The sequence below is a fragment of the Gymnogyps californianus genome, chromosome 21 (genome assembly GCF_018139145.2).
Source record: "Gymnogyps californianus isolate 813 chromosome 21, ASM1813914v2, whole genome shotgun sequence".
Lineage (NCBI taxonomy): Eukaryota > Metazoa > Chordata > Aves > Accipitriformes > Cathartidae > Gymnogyps > Gymnogyps californianus.
Genome location: NC_059491.1, coordinates 7,499,617 through 7,518,582, shown reverse-complemented (window position 1 = coordinate 7,518,582; position 18,966 = coordinate 7,499,617). Strand labels below are relative to the sequence as shown.

General features: G+C 42.4%; 1 protein-coding gene across 1 annotated transcript in view; it reads right to left on the bottom strand.

Moving 5' to 3' along the window:
* UBR4 (ubiquitin protein ligase E3 component n-recognin 4) overlaps positions 1–18,966 on the bottom strand; it is a 78,479-nt gene that overhangs the window by 44,891 nt on the left and 14,622 nt on the right. Inside the window, exons 20-49 of the mRNA XM_050909666.1 lie at positions 18,653–18,785; positions 18,145–18,224; positions 17,740–17,868; positions 17,084–17,266; positions 16,735–16,857; positions 16,416–16,645; positions 15,646–15,770; positions 14,954–15,051; positions 14,669–14,826; positions 13,743–13,952; positions 12,617–12,718; positions 11,634–11,734; positions 11,240–11,438; positions 10,817–11,005; positions 10,407–10,470; positions 10,026–10,217; positions 9,337–9,407; positions 9,061–9,208; positions 8,297–8,524; positions 7,904–8,074; positions 7,620–7,802; positions 7,180–7,338; positions 6,417–6,569; positions 5,898–6,125; positions 4,899–5,056; positions 3,654–3,825; positions 3,291–3,492; positions 2,832–2,995; positions 2,392–2,608; positions 1,779–1,995 (exon numbers count right to left, since the gene is read on the bottom strand). Of these exons, the coding sequence (XP_050765623.1) occupies positions 1,779–1,995; positions 2,392–2,608; positions 2,832–2,995; positions 3,291–3,492; positions 3,654–3,825; positions 4,899–5,056; positions 5,898–6,125; positions 6,417–6,569; positions 7,180–7,338; positions 7,620–7,802; positions 7,904–8,074; positions 8,297–8,524; positions 9,061–9,208; positions 9,337–9,407; positions 10,026–10,217; positions 10,407–10,470; positions 10,817–11,005; positions 11,240–11,438; positions 11,634–11,734; positions 12,617–12,718; positions 13,743–13,952; positions 14,669–14,826; positions 14,954–15,051; positions 15,646–15,770; positions 16,416–16,645; positions 16,735–16,857; positions 17,084–17,266; positions 17,740–17,868; positions 18,145–18,224; positions 18,653–18,785 (4,787 nt within the window). The remainder of the gene's footprint in view (positions 1–1,778; positions 1,996–2,391; positions 2,609–2,831; positions 2,996–3,290; positions 3,493–3,653; positions 3,826–4,898; positions 5,057–5,897; positions 6,126–6,416; positions 6,570–7,179; positions 7,339–7,619; positions 7,803–7,903; positions 8,075–8,296; positions 8,525–9,060; positions 9,209–9,336; positions 9,408–10,025; positions 10,218–10,406; positions 10,471–10,816; positions 11,006–11,239; positions 11,439–11,633; positions 11,735–12,616; positions 12,719–13,742; positions 13,953–14,668; positions 14,827–14,953; positions 15,052–15,645; positions 15,771–16,415; positions 16,646–16,734; positions 16,858–17,083; positions 17,267–17,739; positions 17,869–18,144; positions 18,225–18,652; positions 18,786–18,966) is intronic.

Genomic DNA, 18,966 nt, shown 5'->3' with positions numbered 1-18,966 from the left:
AAGGTAGAAGAAACAAATGTCTGGTCTGGTGGTGATAAATAACATTACATTCCCCTACCCACAGCCACCTTCCATAAAGCTAGTAGGGGAATATAAGCAGAATAAAAAGACGCAAGGAGGGAACAAAGCAAAAAGAGGAGTCTGTCAAACAAGCAACAGTTATGCTGTATACAGCAAAAATCTGCAAGCCACCTCATCTTTACATTTTGCTAAACCATCTGCCATGCAATGACCAGAATGTAAAGAAGCAAATGTCACTTGGAAAACAAAAAAAACAGTCAACAAAAGCCACATCATGTGTTCTGTCTCTCTGACACACACTCATTCGTGCAGAGAAAAGGATGGCATACTAACCGGTCCAGGGTGGTTAGGGACTCAGTTTCAGAACTTTGGGGGAGCAAAGAAAAAGGGAAAAAAAAAAAAAAAAAAAAATGTGTAAAGCTCACAGAAAAACTCCCTAGAACACATTCTAAGCAAAAGGCAAATTAAATGGGGAAATCAGGAAGCCGGGAGAGCGCTATATAAAGTAAATCTAAGCACGGTTCTTTCTATCTGGGCAGCAGACACTTGCCTAATAGCAAAACAAATAAAGGAGATCCAGGCCACCTAGCACAGACAAGCCAAGCACATTGCTTAAAGCACCACCGAAGGTTAAATTTGAAGTGCAGACACCAAACTTCTGATAGGAAAGCTGCCTCTTGCCTGCCATTAGTTGTTCCTACTCAAGAGGCCCTTTATAAGGTAACCATGCTGCATTCTGTAACACGTAAGTAAAAATAAAAAGAATAATTTTTTTGGTTCTGAGTTTTTGAATATAATTCCACTGCTTTGGAAAACCACAAAGCATGTCTGTGCAGAGAGGGACATCTTGTGGAGATGTCACAGCAGAGGAGGGAAGAAAAGAGAAAATAAGCACAGGAAAAAATCCCATGAACTATTTTAATATTAAAGGACGGCCAAACAGGTCCTTCACCTGGACATAACTGCCACTTCAAGCCCTGAACCTTTACCTGAGAAATTCAGTAAGACAAAATTAACCACCATTTACTCACAGTCGAGCAGTGTATCCCTCAAAATGCTCATTTCTCAGCAGTGCTAGTTCCTCTTTCATCTGTTTCCCTCCTATCCTCGCCAGCTTGCCAGGCTTTCTACAACCCTTATGGTACAGACTGTATGAGCTCAGAGGAAGAACACAAGGTGGATATAAAAACAAGAGGTCTCTCTCTTCTGCTAAATATATGCCCAGCTCACCCTTGTGGTTTGACTCTCAGTAGGGATATGGGGGGAAAAAACCCAACACTTTCTCCACCACAGTAGTTAAGCCTGAGACATATGGGCTACAAGATAAGTTGGTGGGAACCGCTAGCCTAAAGCAAGGTCACACACAAAGTCCTCCTCAAAACTGAACTTCACTTCAGAGAGGCCTAACCTTTGTGAGCTCTAGAGAATGAAAAAGGGCCAGCTTGAAATGAGGAAATGTACCAAGAAGGCAGAAATCTCTTTTAGCTCTTCAAGACGGCTGTAACGAATGAACTTAGCAACACGAAGCATGCACACAGATCTACCCATCTACGCCACCAGATAAATGCAGAGTGAGCACAAAGCCCTCCTTAGAAGATAATCATTGACTTTTCAGTTGTTGTTTTGTATGGCAGTGAGAACAACTCACTAACTCCCTTAAGTTCTCCCAGTTAAGAAAGGCACACAAGCGTACCTAGGTCCCCTCTACAGCAACTACCCATTTTCAAGGAGAAATAAAAGAAAGACTGCAGAAATACCTCTCCAGGACAGTCCCACTGGCAGCAGCAGGGGTAGCCGACTCTGTGTCTCCAGTGCCATTCCCTTGATTCAGGTTTGGGGGACAAACATTGCTCACTGAAGCAGATGGGAAATCCTCGGGGGGCTCATCAGGCCATCCAAACTGCTCTTTGGTTTTGCCATAAATTTTTATGGAATCCATCATTGTGACTCCAGCAGGATCCACAGAAGCCCCAACTGCAGTGATGAGAGAAATTTCTTAAAAACTAACAAAACAGTTTCTTTTGAATACAAACAAGCATAGCCTCATAAGGTCAGGACAGAGATTACACTGTGTCATTAATATACAGCCACTCTGACAGTTTCATCTCCTTTTCAAGGCCACTTTCCTGCTCTATTACCTCAACACAAAATTATTGAGCTGAGCTATTGCGTATTCATCCACTGCAGCAAGAAACAGGGCCATAAATAAAGTTATTAAATGTTCAGGATCCGCCCCTCGAACTGCTTCTGTAGTCAGGTCAAACAAACAGATTGTGGAAACCCTCCCTACTATGAGGTGAAACACAGTAGCTTCAACCCACCCAAGCAAAACCAACAGGTAGTCAAAGCAAACAATTAACAAAGACTTACTGAAGATGGTTAGTTTTTTGTCAGCCTGCAAGGCTTCCTCGCGAGTGAAAGGGAAGTCAAACCAACGAGCCCGGGTCATGTTCAGCTGCATGGTGCGGCCAAAGATCTCCAAGTACGAGGGCGCTCTCTCTATCGCTTGTGTGCCAATCTGGATCCGCATGCCTGTCATCACCATCGTGCTGTTATTGTTCGTCACTTCGATGGTGAAACCCCCAGGCTGCAGACGACACATCACAGCTCAGAAAGGTGAAGTCAAAAATTCACTCCTAAGCTAAGAATCTGAAGTCTGTACACAGGTGCCTCCACTGTTTATCTAACAGCATCACGGGATTTGTACAGGGTCATTTGAACAAAGCAGACTTCTAAAAAAAGGCATGCTATCAACCCAGACAATAATGTCACCTAGAAGCCCAACAGAATCCCCAAATTGCCCCACTTACCTTTGTGTTGGCCACATACATGCCAGTGGAATTGAGCCGGTGCTTTATCTGCTGGGCATTGTAAACCTGCAGCAGGTCATTGCCTCCAAACTCCACATCTGTGAGTTGCTGGTTGTGTTCAAAGAAGTCAATAGGGAAGTTCACTTGGCTGGATGTACGAGTTGCTAAAAGGGAAGAGAGATGTTTTTGACAAAATATATTCTAAACAGGCAAAGCTATGGTAAAAAAGCTGCAGAATGAACTCGTCTCCTTTGGAAACGCCCGTGCGAGCCAGATAGCTATGTATTTTTATAGACATCTACGGAAACATTTCACCCAGATTTAGCCAGTACTTAGCCCTGAGGTTAACCAGTAACCATCAGAAGCAAACGTCTTAAGTATCTATACGACGCTGATCAATCTTCGCATCTACATTTGCCGCCGCTACCTCACACAAGATACGCATGAGAAGTCCCTTACTAATAGCAGCTGCCTTGCGCTTGCGAACCGGCTTCATGATGCTGATGACGCTGCTAGGCTGGAGAGAGGGCTGGAGCCAGTAGGAGGTATTCTCTACATTGGCCATGTAGATCCTCAGGCTGCCGTCTTCGCACAGGAGGATCATAGTGGTCCTCTGCTGCTCATTGCAGGCTGTGTGACGGATGGCCACCATATCCTGAATCTGCAGAGGCAAGCAAAGCAAGTCAAAAAAAGGACCTGGCAACTGCTGCTTGAAGAAACAAACTCTTCGCATTAGAAAAGCTGCAAAGACTAGAGATCTTGTTGACGGAACAACAAGAAACCACATTTTAAGGGCCAAAAATACAGGGAACTATGACTAACCTTTGCTTTGGCTGGCAAGGTTTTAATCTCCTGGATGAGAAAGGTGTCCGGCTTCACCATCACCACCAGTGGGACACCCGTGGTTTGCTGAACACAGCACACCAAGCCAGGATGGTTCATCACCTCAGACCACTGACACAGTGCCGGTGAAGTCTTACTCCCACCATTTGAACTGCAAGAGATGAAGGGCAGAGTGACATTAATTTAAGAAGCAACACAAGCGAAAACACACAAAATTCATCACCGTTCAAATCAGTTAAAGCTTTGTCCTCAGCAGAAATTCAAAGCACTGCATTAACGAACAGCCAGGAACATCGGTGCCTAGTTTACAAGTGAGAAACCTAAGACAGTCCCTTGAGTGGGCAGAACGCACAAGCATCCCAATTCACAGCCCTGATCTGTACCCTGAAAACTCAAGGAAAGACACTTAGTAAAGTAACATTTTATGCCAAAACCAAGGAAGTAATTTTACAATGGCTTTCAGCTATCTTTTTATCTGAACAGATGCACAGTTCCATGTTTCAAAACACCCAGCAGCACTAAGCAAAGGCCAATGCAGGAGAATCTGTGTGACTCTGCTCACTGGGGAAAAAAAAAAAAAAAAAAAAAGCTGCAAAAAGACTAAGCCAAACTCGACTGGGGCTAGGGAGCTCTTGGAACCTGATCCGTCTACAGAGCTACTCACGACAGTGGCTTTATGTCAGGCTAGTGAAGAGTCTGTGGCCTAAATGCCCAGCTCTGCTTGTCAGAACAGAAGATAGAAGAGCTTTTTTCTTGCCACATTCATAGCATAAGAGATTGGTTTCCCTCAAGGGAGTCTGAAAATAAGCCTTAATATGCACAATACACAAGGTCCACTGCAGTACTGGTGCCGAAAGGAAACAAAGGCTTCCTGCTCTGCAGCCTCCGTGAGGGTGGGTAATCCCATCGGTTCCAGCTGCTGCACCAGTAGCAGCTCTGCACTGTGCAGCAAGACTGCTCTGAAGCCATCTTTCTGCTGTGAAATCCTAGTGGGAAGAAAAAATGCATACGCGCCCCACTGCTGAAACAGCCAGCTTTGGTTTCAAATCATTCTGCAATTAGGGCAGAAGCACCATGAAAAGCAGCAGGAAATCATCAGTCAAAAGGGGGTTCTTCACCACAAGCTTTGGCCATTCAGAGCTGGGATGTTAAGAATAATTAGTAATATTGATTAATAATAAACAGAAATGAAAACTTCAGGGGAGTTTTCCACACGAGCCTCACCTCTTTATGTTAATGGGGAATAGCCGCTGCACTTCCAGATTGGCCCGGCTGATGGTGGCTGCAAAGGATTTGCCTTGACAGTAACTGAAGAACAACATCTGGAGCACATGGGAGTAGTACACTGACACACCACCTCCTGCTACCTGGCCGTTACTGTCCTGTAGGACCAGAGAGAAACAACAACATCTAAGATAAACACACATCCTCCAAAACACTCTGTCAGGCTTTGAAATTTCTCATGATGGAATTATTCCAAAAGCCTCCCTCCGGCCCCCTCACCACCAGTGAGAGAACACAGCCCTAAAAGACAATTTTCTAAGCTGAACTCCTTGGTGAACTCATCCATCAGATACTTCAAAGGCTTTTGAAGGGGATACCGAGATTGCATGCCCACAGGCTGTACGTAGCGCCCTCAGCTACCGCAGCTGCGTGCTTGAACGTTGTATGACAATCTCACATGGAGCACATGTGCCCAGCTCATAAAAGAGCTTTCCTGAGGGCCGCCTTCTCATCTATTCCCCTGTTTTGGAGGAGGCTGGAGCAAAAACACTGAGTGAAATGTGGACAGATTTTAAAAGTCACCTCCAAGACTAAAGAGCTGCTATTGACCAGAAACAAAGACTCACTCCACCTCCGCAGCCCCAGCAATGGTCAGTAACTTTATCCATTCTGGTTGCTGCACCTTTGGAGTGCCTCGCTCTGAGAACAGCACTGCTCTGAAGCCATCTCCCTGCTGAGAAATCCTGCTGGGCATGACTTCTGAGCCAGCCATGGAAAACATGCTCCATTTTCTAGATGAAAGGATCAAGGGGTTTAATTTTCACCCCCACCCCCTTTCACCGCAAGGATATTTCTCTCTTTAGAGGAATGGCAAGCTCATTCATCTAGATCAGGAGGCTTAAAAGGAAAAAAGGAGACTTCTGCCTTCAAATGTAAGACACAAACAAAAGAGAGAAAGCCACTACAGCCCATGCAACAAGAAAGGAAAGTCACCAGTACCTTTAGGTCCTCATGATTGACTTCAAGCACATTGGTGACATAGAATGGTCCGTGCTGGGCACTGCTCGCCTCTTCCATGAGCTGCGTATAGATGTACCCAGCAGAGGACATGATCACTATTATGTTCTTCCCCTCCTCGTTGAAAAGGAAAGTGACATCCCTGATTTTGGAACTCGGTAGAAGGAAATAGAAAGTTGGACTTAAGGCATCTACAGAAAGATCGTAAATCTGTGGGAAGAATCAAGGAAATCATTAACTACTACGATACAAAACAGTGCAAATGGACAAGAGTTGAGACAAGGGAATACCTATTAGATATTATAGTTCATTTTTTTTGCTCTTTGGGTTCTTTGGTTTTGCTTTTTCTTACAACAACAGTAGCCAAACACCACAAACTTATATTTCCAATTTACTTCTAACTAAGAATATTATCACATTCTTCCACATGCAACTCCACAAAGATCCAGACTCTAATGTCTGAAAGAAGAAATATCATCAATAGCTTATGACTAAACATACCTTCACAAAGTCTGCAGTCACAATGGCAAGCTCTGTTTGAGATCCTGGCAGCCACACAGCTTTAATAATGAAATTTCCAGTGGCTAGTTGGGGATGAAGTACCAGATGATCGGAGACTGATCCAGAGCTGCTGAACGTTAACACGTGGCAGTCCTGGAGTAATGAAAAAAATTGGTCAAATATTAGAACAAAATGTTTATAAACATTTCAAGCCAAGAAGGGAGTTAAAAGCCAGCATTCCTCTTAGTGCCAATAATGATTCAGAGAGTAAGAATCTAAAATTCCTGCATTTAAGATGAATGACATGAAAGTTTATCAAGGAAAAAAAAAAACCAAAAACCCAAACCACAGAGTCCAGCTGTTTCTTAGCTAAATAATAGATTTGTGGATTCTGCGCTGTGAAAGCTGAATCTAAATTTGGGAGAATACAAAAAAGAGGAGTCCTTGCTACAAAGAACTAGTCTATAACAACTAGTGTTAACACACTAAGTTTCACATGACTAAACCTTGACTCCTGTCCTAAAGTAAAATTGGCCTAAATACAGTAAGAACTACTATTTTGAGGCACTGTCTCATTTACTATATTATTCATATAGGTCCTGCTTCTTTTACTTCATATATCTAGCTGGAAAGTGATTCAGGAGCTAAAATTAGTGACAGACCTTTGGAGCCAGCTCTGCGCTAGCTCCTCAGAGGAAAGAAATACAGCTGGTTTTGAGCCGATGTTTCCAACTGCCTGGAAAAGGGTTTGTCAGGCACTTACTTTCAGTCCACACACGGCTAGGTAGTCCTCCTTGCAGGGATTTCCAGTTAGGCTCAGTACAGTAAATGGAACGGGTGCAGATGCAAGGCGAGTAAGGGTCAATTTTCTTTTGCTGGAGTCTGCTTGTTTCAGCAATGCTGAGAGCTGAAGGACTGTAATCTGCAGAACAAAACGAACTCAGTTACCCAACTTTATAACTGAGGGGGAAAAAGGCATTTCAATTTCAGCTCTATGACTGTGTCCCCAAGTTGTCACTGTTTCTGCTGCAAGAACTCTTTTCTCTGAAGAATGAGAGGTTTTTCTAAGCTATGCAGTACTTTACAGAAGATCCAGATCTCGGGACAAGCAGAACAAATCACATGCTGCTTGTTGTTCAGTGCTCTAGGGTTGTTTCGTTTCCCTTCACAATCCAACATTCTGTACAGAGTTAGAGAACTCACCTTGCCCTTTTCGTGACTCACAGCCAGGTGCTGCCGACGTCCATGCGGGGATGACAGCACACACATCGCCACCCGCCTCAGCACATGAGCGCTGATCAGCTGCCGGATTGTCTGGCCCTGGTCACCACTGTAGTTCATGCGGACGTTCTCAAAAGCACCTTCTTGAGAGCCAAGAGTTGGGACCTGAGCCGTTAGTAAAAGCATATAAAAGTATACCACTGAAATTCCTCTGTTTAAAACTGATCCCACTTACCCATAATCTAATCACTCCTTTAGTATCATACCATCAACTGATCTGTCATTTCTACTGACTTGTCCAAAGTATGTAGCTCGTTGAGAGCTTGCTGCGCACGACTGCTGCTCCCCATGGCTGAAGCTTGCTGGAAGTTTATCTGAATGGCATCCATCAGGAAATTCAGCATCTCCAGCACCAAAGGTGCAAAGGAGAAGTTGGCCTACAAGAAACAGATATGGCAAGTGAGGCACAAGATGATCCTGCTGGGAGTCTTCACAAGAGCTGCATGTCAACCGGCTTCTAAAGCCTGACACCACTTTTATGATCCCTCTTATCAAGAAGAGGAGTATAAAAATGAAGCAATTTGGCTGATAACCAACACAGTCTGCCTAAGATCCTCATCATAAACCATCTTCTTTTAACAGCTAGCTGATAATTATACCTGGGATTGCAATTCCTCTCGACAGCCCTCAACATTTCTACACAGGCTGCTCTTCTTGGGTTTTTCTTCGTCAGGGCCCTTCCCCTCACTGATGGTGACCTTGGCTTTCTCTGCGGGAGAAGTGCTTGCATGTCGAATGACACTCTCGGGCACTCTGGGCTCGCTCTGGAAGGCGGATTCTTTCATGGTAGAGCTCATACCACTGCTGGGAGTTCTCTTCACCAAAGCCTGGGAACGACACAGCAATGCTGAAAGCCCAAACCAGACTCAACTTTATCACTGATGAATACAGATTGTAATAGCAGCAAGATTAACGTAAAGTTAAAGAAACAGAGTGCAAGTCTTTTAGGCTGCAATTTTAAAGAAATAACACAACAGTATGCTGCATGCCACACTCCACCCAAGTATTAGAAAAACTTTCATATTTAAGATAAAGTTACTTTGCTTGATTCCAGTGGAAAACATGGGAAAAGGTGGTATCTGACTGCTGTGTAGCTTAAGCTAACTTGCAAATTCTGTAAAGGTAGGTGGAATCCCAGTAGTCACTAGGACAGAGATTTGCCAACGCACTTATTTGGTGCAAAAAAATAAATTGCCAGGCAAGCTGTAAATTAAGAGGGTTCATTATAAAGCCAAGGCTGTCAAGTCTTAGGACTCTTACGCACTCGTATCATGATGTAACTTACTACAGAACAGAAACCTCTGCAAAAGACTTTAAAAACTCAAGAAATCACAGCTTGTGTGTTGACATGAAGACACTTTACCAGGCAACTGCCATCTTCCTTGGCTCCACAGTCACAGAAGAACGATCCGTATTTGGCATAAGAAATCTCATGATCCTTGTGACAAACTTTAGCACAAACTGTGCAAACACCAACGCCATCAACCATCTTGCAAGTGTGACAGTGATACCTGCACAAAATAAGCCAGATGAGTTATAAAATACAATGCCTTAGGAAGGCCCACAGACTGCATTTGTTTCCTTCTCAATGGCCAGAAATATCAGGCTGAAATTCTGAACACAAGTTTGAGATTCTTACCAATGTTGATTCATGAATTCTTTCTGTGTGATGGTGAAGGTACAGAGTTTATTACAAAGAGAATCTTCATCCTATCAAGAAGAACGTTGTTTTAGAAAGGTGTTACAACTGCAGCTACAGTAAAGTCACATGGTACAGAATACGTTCCTCAGACATGAAATGCGCACTTTAAGAACAGCAAGTTTTAGCACCACCTAGCTAAAAGATGGCAGCTGGTATCAAACCACATGGAAAGAGGAGACAGCGACGTTTTATAGCAACTTGAAAGAGTGAATCAAGAAAAAGAAAACAGTAACAAAAATAATACATTGGGACGACAGATTTTAAAGATTGCATTAATAACAGCTTTTTTTTCCCCACCCAACAGCACTTAAAAGCCTAATCTAAGTTGCTTGTGATATAAAAGCTAGTAATTGACAAACCAACCCATCTTACTCCGTTTCTTTCTTTTTGTTTTCTAAAAAAAAAACCCCACTTTTAACTTTTGTTGACATCACAAAGTCAACAGATCTACGCACGAATAACAGATACTCTCTTCCAGATCTGACAACTAGGGTTCTTCACTCAGTCTCACGTTAGGAATAAACAACAACAACAAAATCTTAATTTATAACCTGAGTAATTCTGATTTGGAAGCTGCATAATAAATCTTCCTCTCATTTGCAGCATTAACTGTGACTACTGCCTACCGAATCTTCAGCTTGAGAGTCCTCCTCCTCCACTGCCAACTCTTCCACCCAGTCCGAATCCACCTCAATCGCCCGTTCCTCTCCATCAACAGAAAGATGACTTGGTCCTTGGCCACTGGTCTGGCTCAGGGCATTAGTGACATCGGCCAGGTAAGAGACAATATGGCATGTACACTCCAGGATAGTCACATGCTATAAAGTAGAGATGAATGAAATGAGAGGCAATACTTAGATCCCATAATAGCTGCTATAAGGCAAGAAAATGAACAGTCCCCCTGACCAAATTGCTTTAAAACTCCCACTGTGAAACCAAAACAGGACAGCTGATACAGCTCATGCCTGAGTTTTATTCCTCTAAGTTAAGCAATAGTCACATCTTACCTTCCCTTGCATGACGTTTGCATTCATTTTCTCTACCACATTCTTTTGAGACAGGTATTTCTTGCTGTAACACAAAACAGGGGAGAAGATCATTACAGCTTGTTAGTATACACTCAGTTCTGACCAATAGCTTCAAGCATTCAGTTTGCTTTAGATTAACAACAGGAAATGTATAAATGCAGTAATTAAACCATCGAGAGTGGAAAAGACAAAGAAAACACACAGTTGTTCTTAACGGGAGGACACAGATCAGCCTCTCGGGCACTTTATATTCCAAACAACAAACTAAAAAATAAGCATGTATCAGTAAACATGAACTTCTGTCCCCAAATTACCAGGAAAAATATAATTTTAAAACATCAGTGTAAGTGATGCAAACGAACAAACAGCAGTATACAGTTCGCTCTTACCATCTGCCCAGCCAATCCACAGCAGCACCGTGAAGCTGGAGGTGTCCCGCACCTTGTCCTGCACTAGCCAAAGTTGCCATCACGACCATCAGTTCAGGAAAGCCCGTGCCATCGCCATTGGCCAACATTTCTGTTGCCATCGGTATCAGAGTACTCAGTAAAACAGTGCACACGCCTTCTCCGACTTGGCTAATCAAAAAGAAGAAAGTTTCAGACAGGGTACATCACCCACTGAAATACAGCTAAGCCCCACGCTGCAAGAGCACTGCCACAGCAATGCCTTCAGGGCAAACAGCCATGCCCCCATCACTTCATGTGAAAGCTGACAACAAGAAGCCATCAGCAACTCACAAGTAATTTGCACTTCTAGAGAACAAAAGAAATGAACAGCACACAAAAGAAATGACAAAGGCTGTACTTTACCTGTTTTCCCGAACAATGTAAGTTGTCAAGAGTTGCAGCAGCTGCCTGTTCTCTTGCACAACGTCCAGTTGATCTGAATCTTTGGGTGGGGACATGGTCATCCTGGTTAACCAGGCCTGGAGACGTACAGGCTCCACACAAGCCAGCTGAGCCAAAGAGCCACAAAGTCGCAACAGGCTGGGGTTGGGACTCTTCTCAGCTGAAGGAGAAAATAACTAGCAAGTGACAGATGCTACAACGAACGTGTTTGAAAATGGCTTTCCATTAAAAGTGTGAAGCTGTCACTCCACTTCCTTTTACAGCTTTTCTTTCAAGCATCTTCATATCACAGTCTAATACAAGAACAGTATAAAGTGGACAAAGGCAGGACAGAAGAGATTCAACAATCACTTACTTAGCTGGAAGAGCTTGGTGAAGAATTTCAGCACCCTGTTACAGAACTTCGCTGAGAGGTTTTCATTGGCTGTGGCCATCATGATTTGAACCAGTTCTCCTCTATATGGAGGGGGGAAATTAAGTCAGCTTTGTAAAAGACGACCCATTCCTTTTTTTCACTTGCACTTATACCTGCCCTCACGTTTAAGATGGGCAATAGTTTGTATTAACATTACTCAGCAGCCAAGCCACAGAAATTGCTTTCAGACAAACAGCGAACTCTTAGCTCAGACTAAAACTTGTAAATCTCACGAGCTCCTGAGTAGCATATCAGTACTCTCCACGTATCAAGTCCCAAAAGGGGCTGTACTGGTTTCCAAAACCAAAAGTCAAGATTTTCTTGCCTATTTTCCCTTCCATGCTAACAAAGCACAGTCACCAGACTGCTTCAATTTTGAACTACTGAACAAGTAGAGAGCAAAACCAGACAACGGTCGGCTTTCTAATAGAGAAAAACGTTCCTCCAGTTCACCCTCATCTCTCTTCAGAACATTGTTGTTGTGCTATGCTGTTTCCATCACCATTTGTCTTCATAATTCTAAGTCAGGCCAACACCCCACCTCCACCCTTAAAATTATCGACCTACTGCCCCAAGAAAGCACTGAGAGAACTTGGGATTTTGCAGCTTGATCTGTAAAAGCATCTCTCAAAAACCTCCTTATAATGCCTCTGACAAAACAATCATCTCGCAAGATTCCCCACTGATGATCACTATGAGGACTCGCTGAATATTTTATTTGGAGTGACAAAGACCTAGGTCCTCTCCCACACAGAAAGTCTTTTCACACTCGCCTGCGCTGCTTGAAGGGTATCCTATCTTTACATAGTTCTGTATTTTCCTGCGCAATGGCATTAACATCACTTAGGTGTTGACAGTGACAAGCTAAGAGAAAAAGGAAGAGAAATAAAGTTCTTGGGCTACAACTTTCAGGATGACTTCACCTTTCTGAAAAGAATTCCTCCATGGCTTTTCGGGCCTGGCTGCTCTCCAGCTGTTTCTCCAGATGCTGCAAACATTCCTCCAAGATGGACTCATCCAGGCCACTGAGGATCAAAAGATGCATATTAAATAAGAATATGTAAGAGCAATTTCAACAATTCCAACAATTCTGAGAGCCAAGAAGTGATCAAATTTGCTAATACAATTCTAATAAACTTTCTACTAACTGAAAGCGGCTCTCCTTCCAAGAGACAGGAGAAAAACAATTGAACAAACATACATGAACACCAACAAATCCATCAAATGTTCAGAAAAAAAGTGGCACATGATGCTGTAAGGCAAGTTACACAGTCAGAAACCTCGAATAATCTAGACCTTTCAGACACCTCACATTACAAATTCCTACAAATGGCTGCTCTTTTTACACTTTAAGTCTGTTTTAGTGTTACTCCTCCCCGTTCTCTCCCGTGCTCCTCCCCACTCCACAACGCGCACTGCAAGTAAAATCCCATTACATTTACATTCTCTACCAGAAGGCGCAGAAGATCTCCCTCTGAATACCTTCCACCCAGAGAGGATCAGTGTTAAAAAGATCCAACATCATCATGCCTAATGGTTTTATGTTTCAGATGGGTAGAATCAACATCGGCGCATCAAGCTTATGCCCTCTATACACACAGCGAGTAAGGGGTGGGAAGCACAAATCTGGCTAGTTTGCTATGATAAAGCAGGGATTAGCCATCCTTACAAACAGCAAGAACAGAGACAAAGGAATATAAAAGCAAGTTGGGTCGGCATCTTCAGCTTTGATTTCGTGCTTGTATTTACATAATTTTCTATCTGCTTAAATAAAAAACTATCCAGATACAGAAATGCTCCATCCAGAGTTACAAGAGATGATTAAAATCCACACTGCCTGAACGGCAGTGCTGAAAATTCTAGTAATATGAATCAAATATCTTCTATTTTTAGTCTACAAGTATAGAAGTCTTCAACAGATAAAAATAAGCTGATTCTTTGCCTTTCTGTTGTACTGTTCAAGAACCGACACTGATATTTAAACATACTGTAGTAATTCTTTGTACACAGCTTTGTTGGAGGAGAACTACAAGCCACACAGCCCGTTACCTGTTTGGATCAGAGTGATGGGCCAGTATGTTATAGCATCCCGTGATCAGTTTCTCATAAACACGTGCCAGGAATTCATCTGATTCTGCAGGGCCCAAGATCCTTTCTAGGGAGTTGCTGCTTATCTCTGCCACACTCTCTGTGCTCGTCTCCAAAAGGAGGGGCAATAGGGAATGAATCACCTGTGGTGGGTTCAAATCATCTGACCAGCTTGAAAAGAAAAGCAAACAAGTTAATTCTCAGCATGATGGATCAGAGAACGTCCTTACTGGATAAATCAGAAGTCACACAAGTAAGGCACAAGTCTGGATGGAAGTCAGTGATAAAACCCTTTTTAGAAAGCTGGGATAAATACACTGGCCTAGCCACTTTTCCCCTCAGAAAAATAGTCCTCATTTGGAAAACACTACACGTTACTTTTGGACATATACAGTTACAGCATTTTCCTAGACAATCATGCTATTGCATAGTATGGCTTTTGGACTTGTCTGCAGTGTCAACAACTATTTTTTTGTTTCAGAATATCTTAGAGTAAGTCCCTGGAAAAAAACCTCTTCATTTTCACTTTTTCCTTATGCTTTGAAAACATCACACAAGGGAACGATAACAAAACACAAATGAATTCATTAGATCCATATTGTCGCAGTTTATACCCCAGTTTCTTCAAGTCCCTATTCGACAAAAAGGACTAAAGGTTTCTCTCGGGGAATCTGACCTTTAGAGATATCAGATCAAGATAGAAAGCCTATCTTTCATTCATTTAGAATTCAGAACTGTAAACTGAAAGTAACTCCGTTAAAGGCTTAGTTCAAAATACAGCCCCAGTTCACTAAGCGTTCCACCCGAACAGTCTGATGAAGACAGACATCCAGAAGAGCACACAGATCTATACAGCAAGAATGTAATATAAAAAAAACATCACTTACACAATGAGATCCCCAGTGAGTCTGACCAGGGAGAGAAGGGTGTGTTTTAGGGAAGCTGCAAGAGGTAGACTTTGGCTGCAGAGAGTACCGAGGTGGGCAGCCTGAACTGCACTGATGTAGCTTTCTGCGGGGATCGTGTCATTCGCAAAGGCATTGCGCTAAGGATTGAGACACACACAAAAAAATCAGAACCATTTGTCTTTAACAGAAAGACACACTGACTGTCATTCCCAGCAATTTATGGAGTTAAGATCACACCAGATCAATCCACGAGGCTGGACTCACCCATGAGCCAATGTTTGGAAACTCATTTGTATGAATGTTGTTCCATGATTCACATAAAGTTTGCACAGCTGATGGCAAGTTCTGAACAAGTGTTGGACCTGCAATTAATACGGAATCATAAGCCATGGAGTAATTTCATGGGTCCTATTGAAAACCAGAACACTTCTACAACACTGCTTAAAGCTAGATTAAGACACATCTGTAGCTAAGTGGAGCTGTAATTCTACTGAAGGCTAGTTTCATGCTTTTCTACAAGTCAAAATTATCCCTACAGTTTGCAAGAGCTTCCCAGCTTCTTGCACTTTATTAAAACAACAGGAAACATGGTAAAAATACTAATTCGCAGCAGTCTTCAACATTTCATAATTCCCCTTACTATGCCATGCCACCGGAGCACCAACACGATTAGAAAAGCATTTCCATAAGCCAGATAAGCCCACAAGATAAGTTACTCTTTCAAGGCTTGCCCCTCTTTCAGTTGTTACAATTCTACAAAGAAAAGACTTCTCAGTATTATGAATTATGAATCTCAATATATATATTATGCTGACAGAATAATATACTCATTTGAACAAAGTGGTCGAGAAAAAGAACACATTAGCCAGCGTATGGCTTTGAAGCTGAATGTGGGCAGCATTGTAGAAAGCTTCATCTACAGAGAGAAGGAAATCTGAACTATCCGGTACCCTCACCTAGAGTATTAGACTTGCAACGGCTGGATCCAATGGCCAGGACAGCAGCATAACCTCGGAGCTTCTCTTCAGAGGGTTTGTTCTCCGTGGAGCCCTCTTCAGAGAGGCTCCGTAGCAAGTAAGATCTGCATTCAGGATGGAAAGGATTTATTTCAGGAAATAGCTCTGCATTTCAGAACTAAGTGTGTCACTACAGTGACAGATAAGAAAGCAAACTTCTGAAGTTCTGCCCCATACTTCGTGTTATACCACTGAGGGAGTTCTAGGCTTTTATCTCCTCTAAGCTACTTACCAGGAAAAGCACCCACTCAAAAGAAAAAGCTGATTTACTTTTGCTTTCTTCTGCATAGGTTCTAATGAGAGTTTAGAAGACTACAGACTCTTAATGTAAGAATTCAACTCCCTCTCTTTCTTGATGGTCTGACAGTCTCAATATTATCTCAGTGAAATAACCTTAAGTAGCACTACCCTAGAGTGGAAAGAGGAGGTTTCATCTTTGGAGGAAAAGCTGGTTTTGCAAGCTTGCAAGAAAGTCTTGAAAGATGAGACAAGGAGGCTACTTAGAAACAACAACCTCACGTACATGGCTTGAGAAGCTACTTTTTATTCTTCTTTTAAAACAATGGACGCTCTAGAGGACGTAAGTTAGAGGAATTATACTGATTTAAAAAAAAAAAAAGCACCTACCTCTAAGAAAACAACAAACCAAATGCAAAGAAAGCCCTATGCACAGAAAGCTGTATTCCTACTAGCAATCCTAAGGACTGTACCTGGTAAACGTAGCGTAAGTGTCAATAAGCTGTAGCGTAGCAGGCAGGAGGTTCTTGGTTATCTCTGAAGACTTCTGTGGATCAGTTTCTGCAGCTAGCTTGGAAAAGTGCTCATCTAGAGAAACCTGAATCTTGGAAATTGCAGCATCAAGGGTGTAAATGGACTGTAAACTGGGAACTTCGTGCAGTTGGAGAATAGTTGTGCAATCAACACCGCAGAAAGAAGATATCTTAAAATACAAAGGGATGGAACAGTAAGTGCAAATCATTCCACAAAAACAGAAGCTCCATATGCACAATTGCATTCACCCCACCTTACCTGTCGAGCAAAGTATTCTTCTGCTATTTCCACATCATACTTCACTGAGCTGCACTTGCTGGAGGCCAATTCAATGAGAGAAGCAGCATGGTCAGCTTTCATGCCCTGCTTGGTAAGGTGATCCTACAGATGCCAAAAAAAGACCCGTCACTTTTAAAAGTGCTCTATAATTAACCACTCTGCCAATTACCAGGCTAGAACACTTTAGAAAACACGGACATAAGTTCCCATTTCTCACCACCATGCCCACGTAACAAATCCCACATGCAGTCAGCATGGAAGAACAAGAGCCTGACATTCTTACTACCAACAACATTACAAAACACCCCTAATAAAGATGAGGCTGTACCTTGATCCACGTGACGTAAGACGTGATTCGCAGACGGGAGGACCAGCGCAACGTGTGTAAAATATCACATTCACTCATCTCTGGTGTGTTCATAGCCAATTGATTCATGTAGTTTTTGGATGGAGGCAAAATCCCTAGTATCCGCCACAGTATCAAGAAGTAGTACTGAAGTGCACAGGCTTCCTAAACAAAAGTACAGTTGGACAAATTAGTAAAGAAAGATTGCAGTTTCAATCATTACATAATTTCAATACTGAAATTATCTCATCAGAGACTCTAGACTCCTGTAGGTGTGCCAAATCAGACGAACGCATACTGGACTGAGCTTCTGTCATATTATACAACAAATTATGCAACAAAGAGAAGTGAGAAAAGAAAAAGGAAAGATTATACAAATTTTTTCTGCTTCCTCATATTCTAGCCAGACCTCCTGGAATTACCAGGGACATACCGCAAGTCTAAAACACGTTATGAATTAAAAACTCACAGGAGATGTACCGCCACCATAAACATTACCATTAGGCATGGGATTTTTAAGTTCCCCATTACTCCAACCACTGTCGAGAATACTTTGGTTAAATACTTTGCTTGAAAATACTAAGTTTGCAAACTTTTTATTCCTCAACAGAGACCACATCACAGCAACACAGTCTTACCAGTGCAGTGACATTTTTGTTCTCTCTCCTCCTGAGTGTATCAAACTGTGACCCAGCTGCAAGTAATGAAGTCAGGGCTGTGTAAAGCTCGTCATACTTCATAGTCCTCGAGAAAAGGACCTCACAAACCTGCAAGAGATGACAAGTCAGGATCGTTGCTTTGCAAATTGCACAACTCTGCATTTATATACAGTCAAGCTCTCCTCTTAAGTATTCAGAATACCCACAGACCAAAACTATGCAAAATAAAACTTCAGGAAGTTAGTTCTGTCGGGTATTTCTGAAATATTTCTGCTCTAGCTGCTTCGTCAAGTCTTTCCTTCTTGTCTATTTTCCCTGGCACTTGTCAAATCAACACGGCCCTCAAGGCTTACAGAAAGGTCTTTAAAACAGAAATCCCAATACCGTGCTATCTAGACGGTTGAGATCATCTTCAGAAGCTTCTAGAGATAGGATGCAGTAGAATCTGGGCTGTGGAACTGCGTCTGGAATGTGAGGACAGAAAATAATGTTCAAAGTGACAGTTTTAATTAAGCCGTATTGTGTTATCCTCTCTCTTCCATCCCCTCAACCTTTCATATTTTAAGACTAGTATCAGATTCTACTAAGCTAGCTCCATGACACATTATACGTGCTTTTAACCTATGGTATATGCAGCCAAGGTTTTCCTACTCGTACAATCGTGGCATAATAAATACACACTTATTTTGAATTACTTGTAGCATACTCCTAGATGACAATAATTTTGTTTAATAAAACTTCTCTTGCATTATTACATGCATTTTTATCTGTCTCCTGTAACTATGCCCATTAAAAGCAGGAAAAGCTACCCACACCAGGGCACAGGAAGGGCTCTCACTTATTTGTAAAAGCAAATCTTGCACTAAAAAATTCCTTACAATTTCGTTCTTACCTGATGAACAGTGTTTGGTCCAGTTTTCTTCCACTTCTTTAAACCCATGATAAATTGGGACAGATGTTCGTCTGCTACTGTCCTGGGATCCGCTCACCCAGCCAATGGGTGGAGTCAGCAAATTATATTGCACCTAAGTTAAAAAAAAACCAAACAAGAAACCACCCATGGCATCCTTGTCATTAAGGGGTAGGGGGGAAAAAATACCACCACCAACAGAAAAAGAACCATAAAATACAAACAATCCTGTTGCTGAAACACAATCATTCCCAGCTTCTGAGGGAAGCCCTGGACCCTAGCTGATGATTTTATTC